Source organism: Myotis daubentonii, chromosome 13, assembly GCF_963259705.1.
Source record: "Myotis daubentonii chromosome 13, mMyoDau2.1, whole genome shotgun sequence".
NCBI lineage: Eukaryota > Metazoa > Chordata > Mammalia > Chiroptera > Vespertilionidae > Myotis > Myotis daubentonii.
This window is the reverse complement of record NC_081852.1, coordinates 10,271,136-10,293,095: the sequence shown is the minus strand read 5'-3', so window position 1 is coordinate 10,293,095 and position 21,960 is coordinate 10,271,136. Positions and strand designations below refer to the sequence as shown.

General features: G+C 46.1%; 1 protein-coding gene across 3 annotated transcripts; it reads right to left on the bottom strand.

Moving 5' to 3' along the window:
* Window positions 1-5,088: 5,088 nt before the first annotated feature.
* HNRNPF (heterogeneous nuclear ribonucleoprotein F) lies at window positions 5,089-21,658 on the bottom strand. 3 transcript variants are annotated; one of them, XM_059662157.1, is made up of 6 exons: window positions 21,549-21,658; window positions 21,194-21,263; window positions 20,542-20,634; window positions 12,278-12,422; window positions 11,053-11,111; window positions 5,089-7,010 (listed from the first exon to the last, which is right to left on the bottom strand). In XM_059662157.1, the coding sequence occupies exon 6, from the start codon at window positions 6,957-6,959 to the stop codon at window positions 5,712-5,714; it is 1,248 nt and encodes a 415-aa protein (XP_059518140.1). In that variant the 5' UTR covers window positions 6,960-7,010; window positions 11,053-11,111; window positions 12,278-12,422; window positions 20,542-20,634; window positions 21,194-21,263; window positions 21,549-21,658; the 3' UTR covers window positions 5,089-5,711. The 3 variants fall into 3 exon arrangements, with proteins under 3 accessions (XP_059518140.1, XP_059518138.1, XP_059518141.1); XM_059662155.1 differs by lacking the exon at window positions 20,542-20,634; XM_059662158.1 differs by lacking the exons at window positions 20,542-20,634; window positions 21,194-21,263; window positions 21,549-21,658 and adding an exon at window positions 13,177-13,331.
* Window positions 21,659-21,960: the final 302 nt, after the last annotated feature.

Below are 21,960 nucleotides of genomic sequence, written 5' to 3'. Positions count from 1 at the left end.
ACTGTGCACAAAGCCCACAAAGGGGTACACCAAGAGTGTCCACCTCAGGTAATTGGGGAGGCTGAGCCACTGGGCCCTATAGGACACCTAGCACAGAAAGCCACTCTATCAACACAGGGAAGCATAAAAAATGCAGAGACAAAGAAACAGGACACAAATGACAGAAATGGAGGAAAGCAAAATACTGGATATAGAGTTCAAAACCACACTTTTAAGGTTTTTCAAGAACTTTCTAGAAACCGCCGATAAATTTAGTAAGACCCTCAAAAAGTCTGGTGAGACCGCCAATAAATGTAGTGAGACCCTCAAGAAATCTAGTGAGACCCTCGAGGTTATGAAAAAGGACCAACTAGAAATTAAGCATACATGGACTGAAATAAAGAATATTATACAGACTCCCAACAGCAGACTAGAGGATCACAAGAATCAAGTCAAAGATTTGAAATACAAAGAAGCAAAAAACACCCAACTGGAAAAGCAAAATGAAAAAAGAATCCAAAAATACGAAGATAGTGTAAGGAGCCTCTGGGACAGCTTCAAGCGTACCAACATCAGAATTATAGGGGTGCCAGAAGAAGAGAGAGAGCAAGATATTGAAAACCTATTTGAAGAAATAATGACAGAAAACTTCCCCTACCTGGTGAAAGAAATAGACTTACAAGTCCAGGAAGCGCAGAGAACCCCAAACAAAAGGAATCCAAAGAGGACCACACCAAGACACATCATAATTAAAATGCCAAGAGCAAAAGACAAAGAGAGAATCTTAAAAGCAGCAAGAGAAAGACAGTCAGTTACCTACAAGGGAGTACCCATATGACTGTCAGCTGATTTCTCAAGGGAAACTTTGCAGGCCAGAAGGGAGTGGCAAGAAATATTCAAAGTGATGAATGCCAAGAACCAACAACCAAGATTACTTTATCCAGCAAAGCTATCATTCAGAATAGAAGGTCAGATAAAGAGCTTCACAGGTAAGGAAAAGCTAAAGGAGTTCATCACCACCAAACCAGCATTATATGAAATGCTGAAAGGTATCCTTTAAGAAGAGGAAGAAGTAAAAGGTAAAGATACAAATTATGAACAACAAATACACATTATCAACAAGTGAATCTAAAAATCAAGTGAATAATCTGATGAACAAAATAAACTCGTGATTATAATAGAATCAGGGACCTAGAAAGTGAGTGGACTGACTATTCTTGGAGGGGAAAGGGGTGTGGGGGATGCGGGAAGAGACTGGACAAAAATCGTGTACCTATGGATGAGGACAGTGGTGGGGGCAGTGAGGGCCTGGGGGGTGGGGGGGTGGGGGGATAACCAGGTGGAGGGGAGCTATGGGGGGAAAAAAGAGGAACAACTGTAATAAACTGAACAATAAAGATTTAATTAAAAAAAAACAACTAAACATTCTTAACTGAAGTTAACATAATGATGTTTAACAACAAATTAGACTCAGCTGAAGAGAATGAGTGAATTGGGAGATGGATAATAAGAAATATCAAGCCCTAGCCAGTTTGGCTCAGTGGATAGAGTGTCGACCTGTAGACCGAAGGGTCCTGGGTTTGATTTTGGTCAAGGGCACGTACCTTGGTTGCAGGAGGCAATCAATCAATGTGTTTCTCTCACATCGATGTTTCTGTCTTTCCCTCTCTCCAAAAATCAATGAAAAAATATCCTCAGGTGGGGATTAAAAAAAGACAGAAAGAAAAAAGGATTATCAAGATATTAGAAAAATGCATTAAATAAAATTCAAAAGTTATTAATGACTTAAAAAAAAACAGCTTAAGTCCAGCTGGTGTGGTTCAGTGGTTAGGTGTCAGTCTATGAACCAGGAAGTCATGGTTCAATTCCTGCTCAGGGGACATGCCTGGATTTTGGGCTCTAGCCCCAGTAGGGGGTGTGCAGGAGGAGGCCAATCAATGACTCTCTCTCATCATTGATGTTTCTATCTCTCTCTCCCTCACCCTTTCTCTCTGAAATCAATAAAAACGTTTTTTTTTTTTAAAAAAAAACACCTTATACTAAGCCAGAAATGGAAATTCAACTAATGTAATAAAGGGTATGCAACCGCCGAAACCGGTTTGGCTCAGTGGATAGAGCGTCGGCCTGTGGACTGAGGGGTCCCAGGTTCGATTCCGGTCAAGGGCATGTGCCTGGGTTGCGGGCATGTCCCCAGTGGGAGATGTGCAGGAGGCAGCTGATCGATGTTTCTCTCTCATCGATGTTTCTAGCTCCCTGTCTCTCTCCCTTCCTCTCTGTGAAAAATCAATAAAATATATTAAAATAAAATAAAATAAAATAAATAAAGGGTATGCAACCAATAATCAATAATTTTAATGGAGAAATACTGAAAGCTTTCTCTCTGAAAGTGGGAGTAAGATACTCTCTGACCCCAACTTTGTTCAGCATCACATTTTTTTTTTTCAGCATCATCTTTTCTAACGATAAAAAATAAACTTATCTAAGAGCAGGCAACTAGGCAAGAAAAGAACAAAGTACACAAGGATTAGAAACAATAAAACTGTCACTATTTTTAAAATGGCAGTTTTGTATGTAGAAAATCCGAAGAATCCACATTTAAATTAACACAGATAAAGTGAATTTAGCAGGGCCACAATATCAAAGAAATACACCCTTAAAAAATAAAATATTCAGAAGTAAGTCTGATTAAATGTGCATGAATTTTATATAAAAACTCAAATCAACAGAGATGCCATGACAGCCTTACAGCTTGATGCACCTGGCCACCCCCAGAGCATGAGTGGGGCTTAGTACAGAGTGGGCTCAGCAGTGCCAGGAGCTGCTTTGTGAGCAGTGAATAGCTCTCTGCTGCATTAGACACATGCACCGATTCCTAACACACAGGGTCTGAGCTGACGGCTTATTGAGACTTGTCAGAGACACCACACAAAACCATTTATGAACAGATACCTCCAGGATGGGGCTCGCCCTGTCCTTTGTAGCAGATGGCAAGGCAGCTTGTGGAACCCCTGCAGCCTCTGGTCACCTAATAATTGAGGAGGAGCAATACTTTCAAGTGTAAAATAAGATTTCTCCAGCCCTGGCTGGGTGGGTCAGTTGCTTGGGGCTTTATCCCATAAACCAAAAGGTTATGGGTTCAATTCCCATAGGGCACATACCTGGTTTCCGGTTCAATCCACAGTAAGGGTGTGTATTGGCTTCTTACCCCTCCCCCCTCTCTAAAAATCAAACAAACATATCCTCACCTTAGCCGGTTTGGGTCAATGGATAGAATGGAGGCCTGCAGACCCAAAGGTCCCAGGTTCGATTCCAGTCAAGGGCACATGCCCAGGTTTTGGGCTTGATCCCCAGTGTGGAGCGTGCAGGGAGCAGCTGATCAATGATTCTCATCGTTGATGTTTCTCTCCCCCTCAGAAATCAATAAAAAATATATCCTTGCCCCGGCCATCCTCAATTTAGATCCTGAGTTCTGAGATGCCCCATATTAACCATCTGTCCAGCATCAAGAACCCTCATGTGCTAGTTCAGGCCACACATACCTAGCAGCTTTTCTGGCACAATATCACTTCCTGCTATAGTGGCGTCTCTTCCTTCTTTTCCATGCTCAGTCCACACCATTTTTGTATAACCCAAGTAGCAAACTTTTCTCTTAGACTATTTTAGATTTTGCATAGGCTGAGGCAAATTTGAAACTTTCATTTTTGACAAAACAAGTACAGTATTTTGCACTAAAGGTCAAATATTTTTGGGGGGTGGATGTTATACTTTTAATTGGGGCTCCCTTCCAACAAATTGACTCCGCTCCTCGGTCACAGTGCACTTACAATAGTTTAGCAACCTATTCTGTAAACAAGCTTGGAGACTTTGAGGGGGCAAAAATCAGTTTATGAATCACCTAGTTCAGGTGGTGCCTCTGGATAGTCTTTCTCCTGGTAAGCAGGAAAGGCCATTGCTGCTGGCCCAGAGCTCAGGATCACCTTGGGATCTACTGTCATCTAGCACATTCCCTCCAGACTTCCCGAATCTGGACCAACTTAGCAAAGACGTTTTGCACCACCTGTCATTCAGGCTTCCATAGGTTCCAGGTGCTGTCAGGGCTTCCTCACAAACCAGCAATGTGCTTCTCTATGGTGAATGTTGCCTGAAACTTGCGGATTGTGGACCCACGGAGTGTGCAGATACTGTGAACGTGGTCTATAAAGGGTGCCTGGTCTGTGGCTACCTAGAATTCTCCTGCCACCAGTCTTCTTCAGATAGTCCTAGTTCCACCTATTGTGGTATTTGCAGTATTCCCGAGTGCTGCTGCAGCCCGGAGTCTATGGAATACTAGTGGGAAGGACAGAAGGTAAGGTGGGCCTGGGACGCCCAACTAAGTCAAAAGACTGGAAACAAGACTACAGTCTATCTACGGACTTAGTTTTAATAAACTCTTTGGGGAATAACACAACACTTTCTCTCTAAACATTCTCTTAAGATACCAGATGATCCTTAAACTGGTGAAACTAGGGACATGTGGGCTACATTATATGGTCATTAAAGACAAATGAGAAAATAAAAATTAAATAAACTCCATTCACATTTTACAATCTTGGCTTTATTGAGTGCATGTCAAAGTTAAGTGTGATGGCAATATGACATGTGTAGAGCTGCCTGGGATTTGGATGCTTCTTCACTCTGCTAGGCAGATGATAATTTTCTAACAATTCTGGAGAGACATCTATTGCTAACCCAGGAGTGTACCCTATAGAAATAGCCATTAAGTATGAAAAAAATGTTTTATTCAAAACTATGGATTTCTAACTATGAGAAATGGATGCGATTCCAGCATAACGTGAGGGACCAGCAGGGCTGAAGAACAGAGCACAAAAGTCACAGAAAGCAGAGACTGTGTGCTTCTATTTTTCTATTTTCTGGAAGTGTCACCATTTCTACCACCCATTTGTACATAATACTTTTAAAAGATGACTTTTAATTCAGCTTCCTTGTAAAAAGGTAAGGAAAATCAGATTTGATGTGAACTTAAATTCACACTGAAACAGCATTTAAATGAATTCTCTTTAACCACCCAGCCACTTTGCTACTTTTTGGTGAGTAGATAGTCTATGCCAGTCATTGTGAAAAAGTCTTTATTTTAAGAAAAAAGTTTAGTTAACAAAAATTTTTTTTAACAAATTTCACTTAGCAAAATACACCCAAAAGGAAATCACAGTAAAGAAAGCTTTAAGTCAAGGCCTCACCAATTCCTACAGTATTAGTAATGTGTCTCAATTTTCAAAACTAACTTTTAAAAAGCTTAAACTTAACCTAAGAGATTTTAAATGAAAATAAACTAGAATGAACAAACATGAGAAATGTTCCTCTTTGAATTAGGGATCTAGCACCTTGAGTTTCCCAAAAATCTCATCTCCCCAATGTGTTCATGGTGATATGGTGTAAAAGATCCACATTTGATGTACTTAAAACTACTTGAAGTCAGATAACGTCACCCCTGAAATACGCTACCAAAATATTAAAAAAAAAAACCAAAAAACTGGAAAGTTTTAGTTTACTCAATATCACATGCCAGAAGAAAGTTTGCATGAGAAAACACTGAAGAGGTAACTTTTTAATCCAGATTTCACAAACTCATGGTGCAAAATGGGTCCCCACAGCTTCTTCTAGAATAACTGCTTTTCATTGCTTGTTGGTTGCCTATGAAAAATTATAACTCAAATGCTTTATAAAATATAAAATTAGTCATATCCAGTCATGCTGTTCTGGCCACTGTAGCTAGCAGCTCCGTAACAGCCACTCACAGATGGGCTCTCAAGGCCACTGTAAGTGGACTGGGCTGATACTCCCATGCCCTGCATCATCTGGCTGCTATATGCCCCATTGCTAGCCCCTGTTGTGGAATTCAAGAAAAGTTCTATGTATCTATGCTGCATGTTGGCCCTGTCTTTGGACATAGCTGCCACAGCTTCTTCATGAGTGGCAAACTCAACATCAGCTTCGCCCGTCACTCTTCCATCAGGGCCAATCTCAATATGGACTCTTACAGGGTTGAGAGGAGAGAAGAAGTTGTAAATGTCATTCTCTGTAGCTTTATATGGCAGCCCTCTCATGTGGACACAGTGTCCAGTGGTACTCTGGACAGTGAACTCGCCATCTCCATATCTGTGGTCATACACCCCCGAGAGACAGTAACTGAGGTCTCTTCCAAACATGTCAGCGGTAAAGCCATAGCCATCGCTGAGACCGCTATACTCCTCATAGCCCCCATAGCCTGCACTGTAAGCACCAGACCTCATCCTATCCAAGCCTGCCTGCTTGACAATGCCAATATATCTCCTGGCTGTACCAGGACGGTCATAGGGCCCTGGCCGCTGTACAGACATAAATTTCAGAGGGGGATCTGAATATGTCCTAACTTCTTCCTGACTGCTCTTGAACACTTCAATATACCTGTGCCCTATTCTCTCCTTGTGCTTTCCTAGAGCCTTCTCAGCTAACTCCTGTGAGGCAAACTGCACAAAGGCTTCCCCTGTAATCTTGCCCTCAGGGTCCACAGGCAATGTGATCCCATTTGGCACGATTTCCAACCCTGAGAAGAACTGAACAATTTCCTCCTTGGTGCATCCAAATGGGAGTCCTCGAAGCCGCACGAAGCCATCATTAGCAGTGTCAGCACTGTTTGGACCACTGTGCTTCAACACCCAATCCATCTCGGTTCTGTGGGACTTGAACACCTCAATGTACCGGTGTCCCATGCTTTCCCTGTCCTTTTTAAGGGCCATTTTCACGTCATCTTCGGATTCAAGTTCAACGAAAGCCTCACCACTCTGCCTGCCTTCTCTAGTGTAGATGAAATGAATGCCTGCGGACCCATCATGAATTATGCAGCCGGAGAGGAAATTCTGCACATCCTCAATAGAGCAGGACCAGGGCAGGCCACGGAGCTTGACCACAAAGCCTTCACCTCCCTCAGGGCCCAGCATCATGGACACTTGGTAGGGCAGACTTCAAATAAACTCAGCTGCTGCTTTTTGTAGCTGAAAAGAAAGCAAAAACTACATAATTTCCCCTTTCATATGTATAAGAAGAACATGCAATAAATACAATTTTCTTCCTTTTACAGCGAAGAAGGATAAGAGAAGTTGAAATTCAACAAACACTTGAATTTAAGATTCAATTCCAGGTCTTTCAAAAAATGTACACATTACCTAACAGACTGAGAAAGAACAAACTGGGCCCTGGCCGGCTTGGCTCAGTGGAGAGAGCGTCAGCCCGAGGACTGAAGGGTCCTGGGTTCGATTCTGGTCAAGGGCCCGTGCCCGATTGGCGGGCTTGATCCCCAGTAAGGGATGTGCAGGATGCAGTTGATCCATGATATTCTCTCTCCCCCTTTCTAAAATAAAATAAAATAAAAATAGAGAATTGGGGAGAGGGGGGTGTTTAAGACTCTTCGATATCAAGTAAAAACAAGCGATGAACAGACTAGTTAAAACCACAACAGGATAACATTTCCTTTGGCAGTGGGAATAGGCGTTCTCTTTATAAACAATGCTGCAGGACCAAAGACAGCAATGGCTTGCAGTGAGTGGGTAAGGATCATTTTTTCTAAATTGTCAAATCAAACAAAATGAGTCAAGTGTGAAACCAAGATGAAGTCACATCCAGACAAGCAGCCAAGTCCATCACAGAACATTAGTTACATGCATCTCAAATACAGAAATGAAATAAGCTTCTCAGGTTCATATATAAATAAAATCACCACCCTGGCCAGGTAGCTAGTTCAGTTAGTTAGAACATCGTCCCAATATGCCAAGGTTGGGGGTTCCATCCCCAGTCAGGGCACATACAAGAATCAACCCTCTCTCCCCCTCTATAATAAATTTTAAAAAAAGTATCAACATTAGCCCTAGCTGGTTTGGCTTAGTGGATAGAGCTTTGGCTTACAGCCTGAAGGGTCCTGGGTTGTAGGCTTGATCCCCAGCAGGGGGTGTGCAGGAGGCAGCCAATCAATGATTCTCATCATTGATGTTTCTATCTCCCCCTTCTCCCTTCCTCTCTGAAATCAATAAAAATGTATTTTTAAAGGTGTCCACATGAAAAACTTTGGTGGTGGTGGTGGGGGAGTATCAACACCACATAATGTATATTGTCCGCTTCACTTTGCTGAAGGATAGGAGAAAAAAAATAAACATATACAAGCGGGTGCCCTTCTCATGAGGTGTCATAAAGTACATTGTGGCATCTGGCAGCCAGAGTTCAAGCTGAAACAGTAAAGGTCAAATCCAGCCAGAAGGAAAGTTTTCTAAAGAGGAGGAACCAAACCAATATATGCATAAGAGACAACAATATTTTTAGTGATCAATGCTCAAAATGGGTACATATAAGGTTATGGAAATTAAATGTTTCATGAAAAGTGTCATTTCACATGAAGTATAAATGCAGCAATTAAAATCAGTGGTGCCCTAGCCAGTTTGGCTCAGTGAATAGAGCACTGGCCCTGGGACTGAAGGGTCTCTGGTTCAATTCTGGTCAAGGGCATGTACCTTGGCTGCTGGCTCAATCCCTGGCACCGGTCAGGGTATGTGTAAAGGCAACCAATTGATTTCTCTCTCTCTCCCCCACCCCCTTCCTTACATTCTCTCTAAAAATCAATAAGAAAATATCCTTAGGCAAGGACCGATAACAACAACAACCTGGGCGTATTAGAAAGATAAAAATAGAGCCTTAGCTCAAATGAAATCACAAAACATCCCTCATAGAATTGAGGTATTTACACTATTAGTGCAAAATATGGACAAATACATAAAAAGAACTCCTAAACTCGCCCAGCTGACATCTCTCAGTGGTTGAGCATCAACCTATGAACCATATATCCGGAATCATATCCAGAATCGGGATTGCCAGCTCTATCTCCAGTGGGGGCAGGCAGGAGGCAGGCAGCCAATCAGTGAATTGCTCTCACCACTGATGTTTCTCTCTCTCCTTCTCAGAAATCAATACATACACACACACACACACACACACACACACCCCTCCTAGTTTTTCTTTAAAACCCACAATTAAAAAAATAAAAAGCACACTGAGGCCGAAACCGGTTTGGCTCAGTGGATAGAGTGTCTGTTGGTCTGTGGACTGAGGGGTCCCGGGTTTGATTCCGATCAAGGGCATGTGCCTGGATTGCGGGCACATCCCCAGTGGGAGATGTGCAGGAGGCGGCTGATCGATGTTTCTCTCTCTTCGATGTTTCTAACTCTCTATCTCTCTCCCTTCCTCTCTGTAAAAAAAATCAATAAAATATATTTGAAAAAAAAAAAGAAAAAAAAAAGCACACTGAGGTAATTTGAGCTAAGAAAAAGCAAACTGGTAATAACTGCACCAGTATCAGAGAGAACAAATTATTGACAAGTTACATTTGATCCATCATTTTCATAATTTAAATTCAGTATAATTTGAGGCCTCTGCCTCAAACTCAATGAACCCATCATTACTCTCAGGTGGTCCCATTCTCCACCTTAACCATGCCCTTAAGCCAGTGGTTCTCAACCTTGGCTGCACAATAGAATCACCTGGGGATCTTTTTAAAATCCTGATTTCTGGCTGAAACCGGTTTGGCTCAGTGGATAGAACCTCGGCCTGCGGACTGAAAGGTCCCAGGTTCGATTCCGGCCAAGGGCATGTACCTGGGTTGCGGGCACATCCCCAGTAGGAGATGTGCAGGAGGCAGCTGATCAGTGTTTCTCTCCCATCGATGTTTCTAACTCTCTCTCTCCCTTCCTCTCTGTAAAAAAAATCAATAAAATATATTTAAAAAAATCAATCCTGATTTCTGGGCCTCATCCTCCAGAAACTGTTACTAATGTGGCTTCTCCCAGGTGATTCTAATGTGCAGCCAAGGCTGAGAACCACTGCCCTAAGCCCTGTAAGTAACTCCTGCCTTCAACTATAAAGGCTTCCTACAGTTCTATCTTCAGTCTGAGCAGATTGCATGGCAAAGAATGAGCTAAATAGTTCTTTCGTGATCAATGATCCAATTGTCATTTTCTTTTTGTATAGCCCTCATATTTCTAATTCCTATATTATCCCATACCAGGATCTGTTTCTTAAACTTCTCTAAGCATAATGACTCAATCTGCTGCTGAAGTGTTCCAGGTTAAGGTGACTTTATGTCCCTCTCCCATTCAAAGTCTCAGTGGCTTTCCACTAACATTGGAACACAAACCACAAGGCTAAGGGGTTCTAAGGTCTTGCAACTTTGGCCTTCCACACACTATCTACTAGTTGGTATCACCCCATAATTTTAAAATCTCTTCATTCCTGTGCCTGAAATGTGCCAGGCTCCCTTGGATTTGACACACATGGTAATTCTCTCCAAATATATTCCACCAACCTCTGTCTAGCTAAATCCTACTAATCCTTAAAGCCTCAGCGCAAATATGCTGGGGTTCCAAAAGATCTTGCCCTTGCTACAAACTAAATCTTATGATTCTATGCTCACATAGCATATAGAACGTGTCTTCAAAACTGCATTGGAAGCCTGTCAGTTCTGTTGGTCATAGCTGCCCCACCCACCAGGTACTGAAGGCTGAAGACCAGCAAGGAATTAATTTATGGCAGCAAGGGGGAGGGTATCTTCCTCTAGAACAGGGGTGGGGAACCTTTTTTTCCTGCCATGTGGATATTTATATTATTTTGAAGGCATACGAAATTACCAACCTAAAAATTAGCCTGTTCAATTTGGTCAAACATTTAATTAACTCATCCCTAATGCCAGACCAATGATTTCTCAGGCCTTAGAAAGGCCTGTGGGCTGGAGGTTCCCCACCCCTGCTCTAGAAAACGGCAGTCTAGTTAGGCTGAGAAAAACATGCAGGAAACATAAAAGAACAGGCATTTCATAAGAATCAATTATGCAATTAAACACCACATAAAACTAAACTATTTCCACTTTTGCTTTCATAATCCTCTACACATTTATATTGTTTGCAGAGACAGTACTAAGAACAAATTTTTCAATTTCACACTCCTAAGGAAATTTTATGCTTGAATATAACACAAATTACATTCCTTAAAATAGCTCACCTTAAAGAACAAGGAGGGATGCCAACAGCCGGAGACACTCCTAGGAGACACGAATTGTCCTAAAAAAGAGCAACATGGCCACCTTGCCTCAGTGCCCGAGAACTCCCCAGAGCAACCAGGTCAGTTAGTGGTCCTGGCGCCTTCCTGGGAAAGCGGGTCTGGGGGCTGCCCTCAAGCACTTCAAGGCTTCCCTTTTCATAGGGTAATGCGGAAGATTAACAGCAAGGAAACTCCCACTTGCCTGGAGGCGACAACTCAATTGCCCGATTTCTATACAAAAACCTATCTGAAGAATATTTAAATATCGAGGCCGGTGGAGCAGTTCTCGTGGGGGGGTTGGGATGGGGGCGGCAGCGTGTCTTCTCGGGGATGGGCCCCAGAGGAAGTCGCCGGGGCTGTAATTCACAAACACCCCGGGTGGCAGCAGACACTCAACACTCTTTCCCAGTTTTACCCGACAACTGCACTTCTTATGACCTGACATTAACCTTTTGATTAACTGAGAAGGAATAAGGGGAGGAAGTGTTGAATGAAATACCCTTTTAACAGGAAAAACACTGCCCCCCCTCGCCCCCCGCCACAGCCACGGGATAAGGCCGCCCCCAGAGGCCTGACTCCGGGCTGAAGTGCAGGGAAAGTGTCTGAAAACTAAGCTACAGACAGAACTGGAAGCCCACGTTACCTTCTCTGGACGTGACCTTAAAGGTTACCCATTTGCCTTCTCTCACTGGCCTCCTGCGACTATTCAGGAGGCACCATGTGGGGGGAACCTTGTATAAACTGTTCGTCTAAGACGCTAATCCAGGCCGCGATCCGCACTCCTAACGCCGCCCGGCCTCCCGCGAGGCTCCGCATGTGCTCATCGCTCCCCTGGTTCCGGGGACTCGCTCACCTCCAGGCGGATCCAATCGAGATAAACCGGGCGCGCCCTCGCGGCGGGCGGGCCGGGCGATTAGGTTTATCTGCGCAGTAAACAAGGCGCCAACCGCGCCTCCCACCTTCTGGAAGGTTCGGGACGGGGACTCGGTCCTCCTTCCCAGCGTGTTCTGGGGAGGCCCGAAGGGCATTTCGCCCTCATTTGTAAACTCATTTCAACCCGCAGCTGGCGGCACGCAAGCCAGGCCGTCCGGGCGCCCTAACGACTCGGAAACTCCTATTTCTAAGTCCCAGCCCGCGGGCGGCGCCCCTCGGGGCCACACGGTTGGCTTCTTCCTGTCAAACTTACCGCTGAGGGGAGCAGGGCCGAGGTCGATTTTCATCCAGCGAGCGCGGCTGAGGCCACAGGACCCGACGCCGCCGCCTCAGAAACGCAGGGGGCTCCGGGCGAACTGCAGGCGCATCTCCCGATCGTCGCTCACCTGAAACTGAAACTGCCAAGGGGAGCGCGTTAATGCGGGCGGAGGCGCCGCCAGCCGCCAGGGGCGCGTCGGGCGGTTTCGGCGGGAAGCGTGGCCGCCGTCCCGGACGTGGAGCTCCTGGGGCGACCGGGCACCGGAACTAGGAACGAGTTCGCCCCGCCTCCGACCTGGTGCCCGACAGACCCCGCGGCGGGGCCGGGAGTAACGCCGGAGCCTAGGGCGCCCCAGCCAGCGCCTGGGCGGGGCCAACGGCCGCTTCCGGGGCGGAGCAACTGCGCGCGCGTGAGGGGGGGGCAAGCTGAGCGCGCGGGGGGAGCAAATGGGGGGGGGGGGCCGAGGGCGAGGAGCGCGGCTCAACCGGACGCGCGGGGATGGGGGGGTGGGAGGGCACAAGGCCCTAGGCCTCCCGACCCGCGGCGGGAGGGGAGCCCCGGGTCCGAGGGCTTACGGGACGCCGGGAGGAAGTCCCCGGGCGGCGAGGGGGGCAGGGGGTGAAAGAGTTCTCGCGCGGCTCCAACGGGCCTCGGGGCGGAGCTCCCGGTCGAGGGGGGCTTCCCAGGGAGGCCCAGAGGGTTCCCGGACCCGCAGGGAGCCGGCGGCCCCCGGGGCTGGGGCGGAGCTCTGAGTCGGGAACTTCCTGGGACGGTGGGGGTGGGGGTGGGAAAGTTCCTGGGGCGGCAGCGGGGTTAGGGGGACGGCGGGGAAGAGGGGCCCCAACCGCGGGGGTGAGGGTGGCGGGTGGGGGTCGCCCGCTCGCGCGGCTCACCACGACGGGCCGGGGTCCGAGTCCGGAAGGCCGGCGCGCGGCTGCGTCCGGGAGGCAGAGGCCGCGTGACTGGGAGGGCGGCGAGCGGACGCGGGTCACGGGGTGTGAAGGAGGAAGTGCCGGGCCGGCCCGCCAAGATGTCACCAATGGAAACGCGTCCTGCAGGTGCGCCCGGCCCGCGCGGCCGGCCCGGCAGGAAGTGGGAGGGGGCAGAGCGACGAGGAAGTGCGTCCGAGCCTCCAGAGGCGCCGGGAGGAAAGTCCAGAGACCGGGGAGGGGGGGCGGCAGCGAGGTTACGCGGAGGAGACACCGTAAGGTTTAAAGGAAACCGCCTCTGAAGCAGGAAGAACTTAGCATGGGAACTAGTGGGTATGCCTCCAGCACCTTGTTCGCTAGACTTGACCAGACTCAAGTCAATAGTTTGCAGTTTTTAGAAGATTAATTTTAAAACACGCAATTCTCAAAACTATATATCCAACGAGCAGCCACATTTTAGAAACCTTTTAATCCTAATTCAAGTGAACACACTGGAAAAGGCAATTGCAGTAATGTGAGTAGCGACTCATATCAGGAATCATAAACTATTAACTGAAAAGTAGAGACAAATGAGCCAGCCCTTCAGCAAATTCCAAAGAAAAAAAATAAAGGGGGCATTTATTGAATAAAAGGAATGTTAAGAGATTTATCAAGGATTTACAATGCATGGGACATTTTTGGATTTTGATTCAAACCGGTAAACACTTATGGGACTGGGGCAATTTAAGAGATATTTGAACATTGACTAGAAATTTGCTTTTAACTATATTTTAGGTTTTATAGAATTGTTACGTTTAAAAACAAGGGAATTAACATTTAGAAAGGTATTCTGAAAGTATCTGTGGATGAAATGGTGTGATGGCAGGGATGTGGTTCAAAATTAAGTAGATGGGGGATGTAGAGAAAAACTGTCCATAATTGGTAATTGTTGAAGCTGGGGGATAGGATTCAAAATCTAGCCATCCCATCAAAAGTGGGAAACAGACACTAAAAACTCACATAAGTAAAACAATATTCTGAAGAAATTTGTGGAAAGATTATCTACAGAAATGGGTACCTTGACTGCTTCACTAGCATTTATTTCCCTGTAAGTCCTCTTCAAAGTATATCCTCTTGGTAATTTAGTATGTCCAGCATGCATTTTCTCACTTACTGTATTTGAATGTATTTGCTGCAGTTTAGTTTTACATGAGTCTTCTTAGCTTAACTGGTTGGTGACACCGGCAAGGAGGGCGTTAATAATTGATTAATCATGATAATGGTTTCTGCCAGGGAAGGAACAACAAGTACACAATACACCAGGGAGCCTGTTGTGCTAAGACAGAAGGCACCTGAAAGTACCTGCCACAGCTCAACGGAAGAGGAAAGCAGAGTGAGATCTTCACACCCTGAAGGTCTGGGGTCTGGTTCGGTATTTTGGACTTTAGATATGAGCGTTGGCCTGCAGACCAAAGGGTCCCAGGTCCGATTCTCACATCGATGTGTTTTTCTCACATTGATGTTTCTCTGTCTTTCCCTCTCTTCCACTCTCCCTCAAAATCAATGGAAAAATATCCTCGGATGAGGATTAACAATAAAAAAGTGAAAGGATTTGAGTAATGTGCAGTAGATAAAATTAACCGAACTAGAGTCATTCATTAACCTAGAAATACTGTGCACTTACAATAGGGGTGGGGAACTTTTTTCTGCCAATGGCCATAACAGTCAAAATAAAATAATTCATTTTTAGAAATTCACAAGTGTTTATGAATGAAATAGTGTGATGGCTGGGATTTGATTCAAAATTATCTGAGTGAAATAGATGGGATGTAGAGAAAACTGTCCATAACTGGTAATTATCGGAGCTGGGTGATAGGATTCAAAACTAGCCGTTTTGTGGAAAGTGAGAAATAGACAATAAAGAAATATATGTCTGATCACAAATTCTGAAATGACCAAATACTAGAAAATGAGGATTAACTTAATTAGGGTTCTGAAGAAGTGACATTTAAACAGACCAGAAGCAGAGGTACAAACGTAAAACTCCATTCCACCCCACCCCCACAACCTCCAGCCCCAATAGCTAAGGCAGGGGTCCTCAAACTTTTTAAACAGGGGGCCAGTTCACTGTCCCTCAGACCATTGGAGGGCAGGACTATAGTTTAAAAAAAACTATGAACAAATTCCTATGCACACTGAACATATCTTATTTTGAAGTAAAAAGACAAATACAATATTTGTATTTGCATGTGGCCCGCCGGCCATAGTTTGAGGACCCCTGAGCTAAGGTTTCAAAGTAGAAGAAGACCATATTAACCTTTTATTCCTTTGTATATTACTCTACTTATTCCCCCTGATGTTTGTTTTAATTCTTTATAATTTAAAAATGCAACCCTTTGCTAAGATGTTTTGGTTGCTTTGTATAAACATTTTTATTTTGTGGTAAATCCTTTTAATCTTTGTATTCAGTTATTATATGCCTCAATTTCCCAGGAGCTCATGCACCAGAAGTGTGAGAACTCATCTAATTTGTACAATATGCAAGTTCCAGATACAAAGCTACCTGAGAGAAGGTGTAGATGGATCATGAAATACCCTAACTTATTTTAAGTGTTTATTGCTATTACTACATTTTTATCCATCAAAGGTCACGATCTGTAAGCAACAGGAAAGCTGTTTTCTATTATCTTTAACTATTGGGCCTTTATTTAGAATAACTAAATCTGGAGTTAGAATACACTAGTTTTCCTAAATATTTAGTTATCTAAAGCTGTGTTAACTAAAAAGCAAAAACAGTATAATGTGATGCCAGGTAAATTACATCTATAATGCTTGCATTGAAATTAACTTAAGGGATGAATTTTTATCCAACAGAACAAGCAACCATTGCTCTCTGTTTAAATTTCAATGATTTAACTTTATATAACCAAAACATATTATATAAACAATCAATATAAAAAATGAGATAGTTTACATTTTTTCATACTAAGTCTCAAAATCCTGTGTGTATTTACACTTACAGCCCTACTCTATTTGGACTAGTACATTTCAAGTGCTTCCTAGCCACACGTAGCTAGTACCTACCATAGTGGACATTGATCTATATTGTGATTTTCAACCTTTTCATCTCATGGCTCACAAACTGATTTTAAAAGATAGGTATAATTTTGACTCATCTACACAGGACGGCTACTGTTGTGTTGGCTGACGTCACTTTTTTATTTGACACTATAAGGGAAAAATGGTCAGTGCCCCTGACTCCTCTCTCTCTCTGAAATCAATAAAAATAAACACTGCTATTAAGACTTCCCTTGCTAAAGATAAAATCTGTTCTCAATTGAGGGGAAAAATTCATCACTTGTATTAATTGGTAGTACTCTCCCCCATAGTAAGAAATACATTCTAGCCTAAGAAATGGAAGTGAGGAGGGGAGACCTTTGCTAAGAAGATAATCTCCCAGTTACCCTACCCCCTAACCTTCCTGTAGTTCTCTCTCCTGAAGAGAGCAGCTCTGGGGTGGGCTAAAGGCCTTAGGAGGGCTGTGGGTGACACTTATGATCTCCAGGGAGAACTGTGCAGCACATGCCCACAGCCTCCTCAACGTGTTCCTTCAGGGAGCCTAGAGCTTCCTCCTGGGGCTCCGTGGAGAGTTATCTTGTCAGGTCCCATGCAGCTGCCACAGGAGTGGAGACGCTGTAGCACCTTGTGCTCAATGTTCACTGTTCAGGGACCACACAGCACACTATCCATGGGAGTGAACAGAGCCAAGAGAAGGGAAAGAACATGACAATGTACTTGAGGGGCTTCCAGCACCGGGAGAGAATACCACACACAGGAAAACAGCTTACAGCAGCAGTTTTCAGAGTACAAAAAGTGCTGGGCAAAACCATAATATTAACAGAAAAAACGAGCACTTTCAGACAATCAAATGCAGAATTAGCTTTCCAGTACTAAAAATTGAGTTGAAATATTTTGGGTGTATTGAGTTAATAAAAATACATTAAAACAATTAAAATAAGAGTGTGATAGGAATTTGTAATATTCATACGAGGTGAGAATTTTTGAAGAGGTATACTGTCAGGGGAAACTAAAAGGAGTTCAGAATTTTTCATTTCAGTTTTGCATTACCAGCCCACCATTAAAAAAATATTTTTTTAATCTATTGATTTTAGAGAGGGGGAGGGGAGAGAAACATTGATTTGTTGTTCCCTTTATTTACCCATTCACTGGCTGATTCAGGTATGTGCCCTGACCGGGGACTGAACCCACAACCTATCAAGACTATGCTCTAGCCAACTGAGCTACCTGGCCAGGATCCCTTCACCCCCACCTAATCATCACAATTTCTCTATAAATTGAGAACAGGGAAAACTTTCCTGTCCATGTCTCAAAAAACAGAATATGGGGGAAATAACATCAAATCTCATTACATTAAAAACCAAGCCACCTCTGTATGGCTAAAACCACTATAAGCTAAGCAAAAATACCAATGATAAAATGGGAAAGATATTTGCACTTTATTTCCCAAGTGTTAGTAATAAAGAGCTTCTAAAAAGACACAAAATGTCCAACAATCCAGACAAAAAGGCTTAAACATGAAATGATGCTCAACTTCATCCATATAAGACAAACTCAAATTTTAAATGAAATAACACTTGAAATACCTATCATATTGATAATAACAGAATTTTGCTAACAAATATCCTTGGCAAGGTTGTAGATAATAAGCAGGAACTCTCCAATACTGTTTGTGGAAATATTAAATGGCTCAACCCTTATGGTCAAAAAGGGAAAAGATACCCACAAAGGCTATTCACTGCAGCACCACTTCTAACAGAGAAAGACTAGAAACAACCCAGTTACCCATCACTAAGGATCCAGTTGATAAACTTTGGTGGATCCACTTAATGGTACCAGAAAAACTGTCTTTGGCACATGCTAGGGACTGAGTTCATTATGCGGGATATCGATAAACAGGAATAAAAAATGTAACCGCCAGCTAGCCCAGTTGGTTAAAGCATCATCCCAATACTCCAGGGTTGTGGTTTGAAACCTGGTCAGGGCACATACAAAAGTCAACCACCCTAGCTGGTTTGGTTCAGTGGATAGAGGGTCAGCCTGCGGACTGAAGGGTTCCAGGCTCAAGGGCACATGCCTGGATTACAGGCTCCATCCCCAGTGGGGGGTGTGCAGGAGGCAGCCAATCAATGATTCTCTCTCATCATTGATGTTTCTACCTCTCTCTCCCTTTCCCTTCTCTGAAATCAACAAGAAATATATTTTTTTAAATCAACCAATGGCCAGGCCGGTGTTGCTCAGTGGTTGAGCATCAACCCAAGAACCAGGAGGTCATAGTTGAAGTCCTGTCAGGGCATAAGCCCAGGTTGTGGGCTTAGCTAGATCCCTGGTAGAGGACATGAAGGAGGCAGCCAATCGACGTTTCCCTCTCACACTGATGTTTCTCTCTCTCAAATCAATATAAACATATCCTCAGGTGAGGATTAAAGCAAATATTTTTTTCAAAAAGATATAATCTACCAAATATAAGGTGTGCTCTTATTTGACTACCAATTCAAACCTACCAGCTGTATAAAAATATTTATTAATCCTGGCTGGTGTGGCTCAGTGGTTGAGTAATGACCCATAAACCAAGTTTCAGGCTCAATAACCAGTATTTAAAAATGTATTATAGAAAAGAAAGATCCAAGTCCCAGTCCCAGCTGTGTCACTGAACAAAGTGACTTCTTATCTCCTGGTCTCCATTTTCTCATCTGTAAAATGGGGCTATTGGAATATCCCTGTATAGCCTGGTCATGAACGTGTGATTACAAAGAGTGAGTGCCAAGGCTCAGACCCAGGGGAGGTTGGCAGGAAGTTACCTTTGTGGAAGGGGGTCCTCCTCCCATTTCTGTAGCCCCTCCAGGCATCTACCCTGTCTCCACATTCTCCTTCACAGTTTTGGCCATAAATAAGGACTAACTCTTCCACTTAATCTTTTTCCTTAAGTCAATCAGCATTTTCACTTGAATATTTTGTTTAATGGGAGCTTTGTAGCAAGACTCAAGTGAAAACCAATCACTTGTCAAAGTGACTAAAATAACTTAGAAATAACAAATCTAATCAATATACAGCAATGCATACAGGTACATGAGTTCCCCAAAGCAAGGACGGACTCACCCAACACTAGTGATAGAGCAATCAATCTCTCCCAATATTAACTCACTTTATTATTTTTGGGGAGAGGGGGAAACGGAGTAGGCACATATGAGGTCACATTTTTTGTTGTTGTTAATCCTAACCCCAGGATATTTTTTTTCCATTGATATTTAGAGAGTGGAAGGAAGAGGGAGGCACAGAGAAACATGCATGTACCTTCTCCCACATACCGACCGCCTGGGATTGAACATGCAACTGAAGTAGGTGCCCTTGACGGGAATCGAACCCGTGACCCTTCAGTCCGAGGGCCGAGCTCTAACCACTTAGCATCGGCTAGAGCATATTCACTATTTTAAGATGAAAAATCTTGTCTAAAAATTAGCACTGAAAACACCAATTTTCACTGACATCCTAATGTATTGTCTAACCGGAGAACCCAAAGTATTCTCATTACTGGAAATTCAGAAACAAGTTAACTTTTAAAAAACGTGGCTAAAATAGTGAGAATTACATTAAGATCGGTAGTTTCAATGACATTTTGAATGAAAAGATTATTTGCAGTTTTCAAAATTCTCCCTGCTCCACCAGGTTCAGGGCGCCCAAAGGCCTCCCCTAACCAACGCGTTTCCGCTTCCCACCCTCCGACCGCGCGGGGCCAGGAGGCCGCGGCACCGCCTCGCTCCGCGCGCTCGCGGGCTGCTCTCCCGCCGCACACGGGCCGCCGCAAGCAGTTGTGAAACACGGAAAGGGAAGCACGTTCGCTCGTCCCGGGCTTCCAGGCGAGGAAACTGCTGGGAGGCCGTCCAGCGTGAGGCAGGCGGGGCCCACCGGACGCCGGGGGGCGCTCTCGCAGGCGCCCGAGAAGGGGGGGGGCTCTCCGGGGCCTGTGACCGCCCAACCGCTTCCATAAAGAATAAAGAGACCAGGGGAGTCGTACCCCGCGACTTGTCCGGCGTCTCCTAGGCCACCGGCGCCCGCTTTGGTGAACCACGCCGAGCACGGGAGGCAGACGGCGCCGAGAGCGTCCAGAAGTTTCTTAGACGCAGCCAAGAATCAGCAAATATATTCAAAGACACAAAGAAGTCAAAGACGAGAAAAAAGAAACGGCCGATGACACAAGCTTGCTCAGAAAAAGTGTGGCAACCAGGCAAAGACAACGAGACCAAAAAGTCAGCCAAAACGCAGACACAATACCTCTGGGGCAGGAGACCAACGCAGACAGGCGCTCAGGGCACGCACGCCGCACAAAGAGGAAGAAGGCCGGCCGCAGACACCGAAAGCCGAGGCCTGACGAGCGGGAACGTGGGAGGGGGAGGAGTCAGGCCCAGCCCTTCGCGGGCACCTCCCCAGCGCTCCCAGCCACGTGAAGGCACGGCTGCCACTTCAAACCTCCCTCTCCGCCGGGGGCGGCGTCCGCACCCTCCTCCTGCCTGGCCGGGGCGCTCGGCGCGGCCCTCCCGGGAGGCCGCACGAGGCCTTCCTTTCCTCCATTGCTGCAGGCCCTGCTTCTCCGGACCCCACACCTCAACCCCGAGGTCTGGTCCCAGAGTACAAGGCCCTTGACCTCAGGCCCACCTCTCCCAAAGCCAAATCTCTGCCCGCCACCCTCACCCCGTAGGCTCGGCCCTTGACACTCGGCCTCAGATGGATATCTCTGTGTCCGGCCCTTGACCTCCACCCCTCGATCCCCACCAGCGGAAGACCCAGACTCTGGTTGGTCCCGAGTTTGCGGCCCTTGACCTCAGATCCTGCCTCCCCGGACCCCAGATCTCAGCCCTGCCACCCCACCTCCAGGGGGCGCTATCCCCAGCCGTTCGTCAGACCTTCCGCCCGTCCCGGTCCTCACCTCGGGCTCCGAGTCGTCCACGCTCCCTTCTCTGCTTCACATCCGGCACCTCGGTCGTCCCCCTGAGCACCTAGAGGAGGGTGGAACGCAGGACACTTGGCAGTTGTAGGGGAGGCAGTTGAGGCTTGTTTACCATCACCATGGAAACCCCTGGCTGAGCGCCCTGGGCGGGGCTTCCCGGAGCGCGACAGGCCCAAGTCCACAACTAGCGCCCCTTGTGCGCACGCAGCGCTTCAGGAGCCGCTGCTCTCGGCCCCGCGCCCCGCACCCGGGAGCTGCAGCCCCGGCACCCGCGCCCCCACCCTGCTTCTGCCTGCCGGCGCGACCCCTGCTCGGTTGCCCCACGGAATCCCACCTTTTCCAGGAGGACGAGACGCAGTCCTACTTCCACGACGGAACCGGAAGGACGCAAAAAAGTAGCGGGGCGGGGCCTCCACGGCGGGCATCCGGGAACCCGGACCACCAAGTCGCCATTGTGTCGCGCCCGAAGCGGAGGCGGGGATTGGTCAGCCGGACGGGGGCGGGGCCGCGGCGGGGGCGGGGCGAGGAGGGGGGCGGCGGGGCGAGGAGGGGGGCGGCGGGCCGCAGGACCACGGAGTTGGGCGGGGCGGGCGAACCCGAGCGCTGAGTCTCTGAAATACTTACTGACAGGAGGGCCGCCCAGCGAGTCCCAAGGACGCCGGGCTGAAGACCCGCGCGAGAGGAGAGAGCCGTTTCCTGCCGAGGAGGAAAGAGGAAACTGAAAACACCGGATAAAGGCTGCTCTG